Source organism: Sparus aurata, chromosome 23, assembly GCF_900880675.1.
Source record: "Sparus aurata chromosome 23, fSpaAur1.1, whole genome shotgun sequence".
Lineage (NCBI taxonomy): Eukaryota > Metazoa > Chordata > Actinopteri > Spariformes > Sparidae > Sparus > Sparus aurata.
This window is the reverse complement of record NC_044209.1, coordinates 17,936,985-17,945,667: the sequence shown is the minus strand read 5'-3', so window position 1 is coordinate 17,945,667 and position 8,683 is coordinate 17,936,985. Positions and strand designations below refer to the sequence as shown.

The 8,683-nt window shown below is 41.9% G+C and overlaps 1 protein-coding gene and 1 long non-coding RNA gene across 2 annotated transcripts; both read left to right on the top strand.

Annotated features, from left to right (window-relative positions):
* The first annotated feature begins 1,294 nt into the window (after positions 1–1,294).
* Positions 1,295–2,638, top strand: LOC115576062 (uncharacterized). Its single transcript, XR_003982763.1, has 3 exons — positions 1,295–1,349; positions 1,440–2,065; positions 2,261–2,638. It is a non-coding gene; the product is annotated as an uncharacterized LOC115576062 (long non-coding RNA).
* A 1,352-nt stretch (positions 2,639–3,990) lies between these two features.
* socs3a (suppressor of cytokine signaling 3a) lies at positions 3,991–6,454 on the top strand. The gene is made up of 2 exons (XM_030409004.1): positions 3,991–4,206; positions 4,689–6,454. The coding sequence occupies exon 2, from the start codon at positions 4,813–4,815 to the stop codon at positions 5,428–5,430; it is 618 nt and encodes a 205-aa protein (XP_030264864.1). The 5' UTR covers positions 3,991–4,206; positions 4,689–4,812; the 3' UTR covers positions 5,431–6,454.
* Positions 6,455–8,683: the final 2,229 nt, after the last annotated feature.

Below are 8,683 nucleotides of genomic sequence, written 5' to 3'. Positions count from 1 at the left end.
TTGCCTGCGATGTAACACCTAAATTACCCCATTGCTCTAAGCTCCCAGTCTGTGGAGTCTGTCAGCTTTGGGCCACTAGCTGCATGGCTAACTGAGACAACTGGTTAACCACAGCAAGTAGCTACAAACATAGATAGCTACAGGAAAGAGTATTAATGAGCAGCAGTTAGTAGCTCCATTGGTGATACGATGCCCCCCATTTGTTTGGTGGGACCTCCGACAAGTTACATAGTGTAACTTTAAACAAACAGATGGTTAATTAACCATTTATTATGTCATTGTCTATTGTTAAGTTGAAACTGATGGTAATAAACCTTTAGAGCTGCTTAATGAATTGTTTATAAGGCAAAAAGTTGAATGCACTGTTAATGTACCATTTGTTAATGATAGTGTAATTTAGTGTTGTCAGATTAAAATTTCTATTCTTTTGCTGAAAACTTTTAAAAATCAACTAGAATTATCAAAATTAAGTTAAAAAAATAGCCATCATGATTTATCTTTTTTGTATCAACTGAAGTTAGCACTGTTCCAAAGGTGTAAACTCCAACACTCCCCTTGTGCTCCGAGGGCCTAGCCTGGACTGCTAGATGCAAGGCTAACCGAGCTAACCAGCTAACAGCAGCTACGATTAGCAGCAGTTAGCGGATTCACTGGTTTGAAATATGATTTAGATGGCTGGCCAAATCTTACATGATTCTTTAACTTTAACGGCAGAGGATAATCAATACAAAACATGTGCTGGTGCTGCTGATTCAGCCTGTTTTCAGGCCTCACTGTATTCAGCTGTCCAAACAATGAGCCGCTCCTTTATAGTTGCCAACACCAGAAATAATTTCACAAAACTGGCAAAACCTGCAGGGCTTTTAAAAGATCTCCCTATCCCCCCTGTTTGACCGCGCTGCTCCAAAATATTTTGTCGAATAACATTTTTCTGCTTTCCAGTCGAGAGGTCCACTTTCCCCCCTCACATCCAGCGGGGTTTACGGGAACCATGAGCTTGAGTAAATTTTCTGAGTCAGTGTGGGAAAACCTAAACAGCTGCCTTTTCCACTAAACAGCGGTTGAGACCGAGGCTTCGTCTCATCCACTAGATTCATCGACTTTGCGTGTGAATTGAAATTGCTTTTTGCGTCATGCCCACTTGAGCCTGGATACACATTTAGAAACACAAGAAAACACGGATTAAAGGGGTGTGTTTGGTTCTCTTTTTAGATTCTGCACAAGAGATGAAAGACACACATGCGTAGCCTACGGAGCCAAATCTGTCATTGCCAAGCCTCACACCCTGAGCCTCAGACAATTGGCTGACGTCCCACAGTGCGTTACAGCACCAGCTTCTTTAGCTCCAGGTCAGTTGGTTCATCATCCATCTGAAGGTTGACCTTAAGTCCACGCTGTCTGCTTTGTTTATTTTGCTTTCTTTTTTGTCTTTTCCAAAGTCCTGATGTCTTCCAGGTTCCTCCTTGCCTCCATTTCACTCAAAAGAGTAGCTGACATAGAACATTACTGTAAACGTCGTAATAAGCCAAGTCAGCATGCTGTCATGATGTGCATAGTGGTTTCTATGGAGATGTGGGGGGTTTCTCGCTCGCAGCTCCAGCCAACTTCTTCTCCCTTTCGCCTCCATTGACTCTCATCATGATCCCTGGGGAGACTTTGGATGCTAACTACATGCCTCATGATGACACAATAGATTTTCTGGAAACAAGCAGACCGTTACGAGGCCATCCTTGTGATTCCCCACCCCTTTATCCTGCCGGTGGTCTGATTCAGACAACACCTGACTCACCTCTGTGGACACAGCTGGCTTTTACCAGAGCCCATCAGGCTCTGTGGCGTCGGTTCGCACCCTGCTGTCCAGGCAGCTCTGAGCCGAGTTTTGGTTAAAACAACAAAACAGATACTTTGGATCCGTTTCTGAGAAGTTTCAAAGCATCTGTTTTTTTGGTTTTCTCTCCTAATCAGTCGACGTTGTTTAAAGGAAACCTGACATGACACCATCTATAACCACCCGAGGCTGGTGGTGCTCACGGCTGAGTCAGCAGGGAGGGAGCTGATGTGGATGGTATGAGCACTGCGCCAGTCACACGCATGTTGCTTAAGATTAGGTTTTTACATGAGGATCTGAAGTCACGCTTCCTTCAAACAATCTGATGGCGACATGAAAATGATCTAATGATTGAGAACTGATGATAAGGTCAGGAGGAGAGTTAGGGCTGCCACAATACAAAGGAAATTACATATATGTTTTTTTCACTAGATGGTGTCGAATCAGCAATGGAGAAATATGATTGTGCCACAAAAAAGCTGAGTAATTGTACTTTTTAAGGGAGCTCTGTGGAACATCTGTGTCATGCTGGAAGTCATTGGTTAATTTATGTTAGCGGACTCCTTTTCTAAACAATTGTTAGCTACTGTTGCAGGAGGTACTGAGACAAAGCATTTGGACTGTGGACAGAAAATTGAACTGAGTCCTTAACAAAAGAAATCCACAGCATTGTAGAGGCAACTGAGAGAGATGTCGAGTCACGTTACATGTAAATTGCGACATAGAGCCCCTATAAACTTTAATTAAAATTATTTTACTTTAAAATGTTCTCAATGAAACAGTGACTTCTTCTGCCGATTTGATGATTATATTCACTATATTCGATAAAGCTTATAAAGAGGCGTGTGTTAAGTGTCTGTCCTGTGTTGAAATGTTTTCACTTGTGCCCTGTTGTTTGTTGGTTTGTAAACAGGATTACATAAAAACGGATTTCCACAAAAGTCGGACGGAGAAGAGATCTCAGCCCAGAACAGATCCAATTAACCTCGGGTGCGGTTCCGGGATTTTTTTTTCTCACTTCCTTTAACATTGCGAGACAGGGCGTCTTTTCAGCATTTTCGTAATTTTCTCAGAATTATGCATGGATCATAATGACAAAATCAGGCCTGTTTAGGTGGCTGGTATCTCTGAGTGAGAACAATTGGATGTGATATTTGAATATACTTTATTTGATATGATTGTGACCTTGGTGGAGGTATGCTTTCTACTGAGTGCCATCCCGGTGAATGTACAATATTTCACAACAAATACAGCTTCTCTTCGGAAAGTATCATTATCAGTATCAGTATTATACACCAACCTAACCCACTGTTTGCACTTTTATGTGGTCAAAACCACGTTTCACTGTGGTGTGACTTATCAAATGCTTATTATAATTATAAATGGTACTTTTTTTTAACCTAATGTAGTTGGAGGGATTTTTTGGTAGCAGATTACATTTAGAATTTGGAGCAGGAAATGAATTATAAAATCTGAGAAGTTATGTTCATGTTACAGTATGTTTAGTGCCTAATGAGTGCACAGTAAATAACACCATCAAGGTCCAGTACAAAAGCACACATTCTGATATTTACTGTCATGTTCGACTTATGGGATCATAATAAGGAACTTCAAAACAATCATAAAGTGCCCGTTGACACTACTGGGGAAACAGATAGAAAACTTCTCAACCGTTGCCCCTGGATACCAGCTAATAATGTCCTATGAAGTTCCCTAAAATCTGGCGCCCTCTATGGGGAACGGCTGCCCCGCATGCGTGCCATCATTAGTCTGAATTTCTCAGAAACTGACTACACATACGCTGAATCATTACCTCACACGAAAAGGGGGAACTTTTACCAAAAAAGGTATATATGTATACCGAACATCATAACCTGTTTGCATAAGATGGTTCTTAAATCCTCAAAAAATAAAATGTGTATTATTTAAAAAGTGTTTATGAAGAGATACTAGGTTACCAAATGTAAATAAGTACTGCTAGGAACTCCTCCTTGACTTCATTTTGGAGGAACAGCGGGGGGAGGGCACTTCTCATAGCAGGAACCCTTTAAAAAAAATAAATAAATACGTGCTTCCTGTCAATCTGCCGAGAGAGAGAGGCTTTACTGGAAGGAGGGGGGAGGCGGAGCCTGCTCGCAGTTATAAACCCTCTGCCTCACTGCCTCACTAGTAACTCACAGCTCAGCACAGAGCAGCACACAGGCCACAGCTGCTTACACACACACACACCGAGAAAACTACTTTACAAGTCTGAAGTTTGTTGCCAAAGAAGTATCATCCTGAAAGACAGACTGACAGACTACTTGGCAACAGTGATCATCTGTCCTATTACTTGGATTATTTTTTTAAAAAAGAGCACGTTTGGAGAAACATTGAAGGTGAGGATCTGTTCTTTTTTTATTGTCACAAAATTCTTATTATCCTAGTTTAAATGTGGATGACTAATGTTTACTGGGTCTTTAGAGTAACATAAGTGAGGTTTAGTCCTGGTATGTAAATTGCGCAACCAGGATTACAATGTCCTTACTGGAACTGACCGAGGAGGTGAGTCCCGAGGGCAGATTACACAAAAAAAGTTTCCCCGAATCGGCTGGAAGTTAAATGGAAGCAGTCTTTAGTTGTTAAACCCACAACTTCCCTGAAGCTGTGGAGAGGAGTCAAAGAATTTGGGTGGATGTTTTTTTTTTTCTTTTTTGTTTCTAGAAAAAAAAAAGCTCTCTAGGGAAGTTTGAAGCCATGATGTACAGAGATTCCACATCTGGAAAACTAGTTTCCAACAGAGCTGCAGGAGTTTAAGATATGGATAAAACAGATCTCAGTTTTCACTGTGCATTAAAATCTCCTTCTCTTCTCTCTTCAGGTTTTTCCTTTCAACACACACTGACCTCCTCGACAACCCTCTGAACCTCTGTTTAACCCCCACCACCTCTACTCTCGTCTGTGCGGCGCCCAGTGCTCCCCCAGGCTGCCGAGAAAAGCAGGCCATGGTAACTCACAGCAAGTTTGACAACGCAATGAGCAGCAGCATCTTGGACTCCAACATGCGGCTGCCTCAACGTTATAAGACCTTTGCCTCCAAGACGCAGTACCAGATGGTCCTCGCCACGCTGCACAAGCTCCAGGAGAGTGGCTTCTACTGGGGCGCCATCACCGGGAAGGAGGCCAACGCCATGCTGGCGGCCGAAGCCACCGGCACGTTCCTCCTCCGGGACAGCTCCGACAACCGGCACCTGTTTGCCCTCAGTGTCAAGACGGCGTCAGGCACCAAGAACCTGCGCATCCAGTGTGAATCAAGCTCTTTTTTCCTGCAGACGGACCCTAAAAATGTTCAGTCTGTTCCTCACTTTGACTGCGTCCTCAAGCTGGTGCATTACTACATGTCTCAGAGCAAAGGGAACACTCGCAGTGGGAGTATCTACTACATTTACTCTGGTGGGGAGAAGATCCCTCTGGAGCTCATCAAACCTCTCTCCGCCAGCTTGTCAACCTTGCAGCACCTGTGCAGGAAAACGGTTAACGGACACTTGGACATTTCCACTAAAAGAGACCAACTTCCCCATCCTCTGAAGGAGTTCCTCCAGCAGTATGACGCTCCTATCTAGAGGCGTTGGACTTGATGCTCTCGAAGGGGCAGAAAAAGACTTGAAAAGAAACTGGATGGTTTCAGTGCAGCTGAGGAGAAACGGCCGAGCAGGGCCAAGAGATAAAAAAGGAGCAGTTAACGTGTACTGACGAGATGTTTCTCTCACAGAAAAAGGGCCTGTTAAGGTCACAGAATTGAGGACTAATACATAAAGAGGGAACTGATCTAATCTGGGGGTATGAAAGAGAGATAACGTCTGGCTATGACGTACGACTTACTGAAAGCTGAAGTGAGGCGTACAGTCAGCTGTCTACAGTCTGATGACACACAGGTTCCCTCTGCTGCTAACCAATGTGCTGCGAGGCTGCAGCAGCCTCCCTGGATGATCATCGCGGGCAACATCTGTCCAGCATCCTGGGACCTCTGACCAAGTGTACGCTGGAAATTACAGACAATGGAAAACTTAGTCCTAGTACAAAGACACTGATGGCCTTCTGGGTGCATATTCAGCACCAAATATCACGAGAAAAGGGCTGAACTTAAAAAAACAACAAAAAAAACAAATAAATCTGAATCGTATGTGATCAGAGCAGAAAATGTGGAAAGAGGAAGGGTTAATGCCAAACTTGCCTGAGCTAGACAACAGTTCTTTCGACTGAATCCTACTTGAGACAACAGTCACAGGAGACAAACGCCAAGAGATGTGGTAGTTTTTGTGGCACAGACAGGCTTAGCCATTGTCTGCAAATGAATGTATTAAAATAATGGTATCTGCCTTTTCCTGATGAGGAGAAGAGTCCAAATGTATTTTCATGAGTTTACATGAGTGAAGACGACTTGTGTTTTGTTTTTTTTTGTTTTTTTTTTCTGGTGCTGTCTTTTATAAAGATGTACTCTTTGCCAGCCAAACCTTAGGCTGTGGATGCTTGAAGATAATTTGAGAAGTTTGACGAAGCAGGCAGACTGATACAACTTTGCACTTATTTATATTTGTATGAACATTTCATTAATTTATAATAAATGAGCACTATTTTTCTATGAAATGAGATCTTGAGTGTGTGATTTGCTCTTCGATGACTCAAACTTTTATTTCCACAGGCGGGAGTTTGGGGGTTTTGGTTGACTAACAGTGAAATGCACACCACATACTATGCTACTAAATCAGTGGATTTTTAAATGAAGTTTGGTAAGCAGCGCGAGTTCACCTTTCTTTCATGTTTTCCTCTCAAATTGTTCACCTTATGCCTCGAACCCGAGACAGGAAACTGCACTTTTTAACTGCAAACACATCTTGATATGTTTGTATCAAGAGCTTTAAAAGTTATGATCATCTTGAAGATTAGCTTCCTAGAAGAAGAGAGCAGAACAATGTGTCATTCTTCCTGAGCTGCAGACAAAATACACCAGAAGTGTCTACAGAGTCTTCCAGAGAAGCGGTAGTAAAATAATTTTTTGTTCTGCAGTGACTCACTGGGTTCTCTGTAGGTGTTGGCGTGCCACAACATGCTCTCACATGCACATGCATAATGATGCAGCAGTTTACTTATAACATGACAGGCGAGTGTACAAATTCTAAGAAACCAACCCCCGCCCTGTACACAAACCATAAAAAATATGTCAACATGTGCATTTCAAAGAGAAGGTGCACTCACCGCACACGTTGCACCTTATCTCACCTCATGCAGTAATCAAGCCAAGTGCTGCCAACTGTCTGCAACATGTGCTCGAGTTTAACAACAACCAGGTCTGAAGTGCTGTCTGCTCACCTACACACGCAGCCTTTTTGATTTCAGCCTACAGAGAGTAAACTACACCACAACCAGACGAAGGGCCTTTTTTTGAATATGAATTACATCAGCTTTTATTCTGCAGCATTGTTAGGATTATTTTCAAAACGGCACATCCTGTACTCCATGCAGGACCTCTTCCTTTTTTAAAAAAAAAAATCATCATCTTATCATCATAAAGCTCCCCAAACTTCAAATTTAACAGGAACTGATTTTATCTGGAAGGCAAATAAACACTTGTGTTGTGTTTGGGTTTAGAGAAGTGACCTCTGGCCTCAGGAACAGCTCCAAAATATACAAATGTTCTTTTATCAGCTTGACGCTTCATTTATTACTTATGTTTCGGTTCACAGAGATGTTCTCAGTTGTTGCGTGATTAGGAAATGAGGACGTAACCCCTTCCCAAATTCTGATTACGTCAATTTTTTGATCTTGTTATCAAGATATTGCAAGAGGGAGTGTGACCTCTCTGCTGTCATCACTGTGTCGGACATTTGTGCAAAAATCAAACATGTATTTCGGATAAAATCTGAAACAGTTTTATTTCTATGGCCCAAAATCACAATCACATTACCGCAGTGGGCTTTACAGTCCCATATTGAAAGAAAATACGTCTGTGTCTGGAGGTCTTACAGTTCAAGAACACGGAGTTACATAGTGCCCCTTTAATAATAGTTCCCATATTGACTTATTAATTAATCACTTATTGCAAACCCTGCAAAGGTACAGATCCCAGGAGCACACATTTGCGGCAACCTGCTAAACCGAAGGGTGGACGGGAATCTGCAACAACCTCCACATCAAACATAATTACGGGAGCAAGCTCTACCGGCTTCCACAGCACTCCGCTGAGAGAGAGATAAAGGGTCTCCAAGGTGATTTGTACTCTGTGAGCATAATTTCTTTCTTCTCCACATGTTCCCTTTCGAAATGCACATTCAGGGCCCCATATGTGTGTGTATATATCTATGTATATATATATATATATATATATATATATATACACACACACACACACACATATATATGGGGCTCTGAATGTCCATATATATATATTTCATTCAGATGGGCTGCAGGTAGGAATAGTTTTACTTGTAATCTTTTGACTAAAACATCGATAAAGAATAAAAAGTTGGTGTCTTATATATATATATAAATCATAAAATTGATTATAAATGCAACAAACTGTTCAAGAAAGACAGTTTTGTTGAATTTTGACGAATAATAGCATCATAGAGTCATATTATCACCCCTGCTAAACTACTCCTGCTAAACTACTGAATGTCCTGAATTTACACTCCTGTAAATCGAACATCAAACATCCTCCGCCCCCAGCAAAAAGAGCTGTTAAAAAGTCCTGTTATTATTACTCAGACCTAAACAATCACAGGACAGAACTTCATGAATCAGATTCTCTTGTTGAATTCACTTTAAGGAGGTGGGTGCAGGATGAAGCTGGGAGTACTGAATCCTCCTTTTGTGTGT

What these genes read in the sequence shown, in the direction of transcription:
- socs3a (XM_030409004.1), top strand. Translation starts at nt 4,813, where the DNA reads ATGGTAACTCACAGCAAGTTTGACAACGCAATGAGCAGCAGCATCTTG.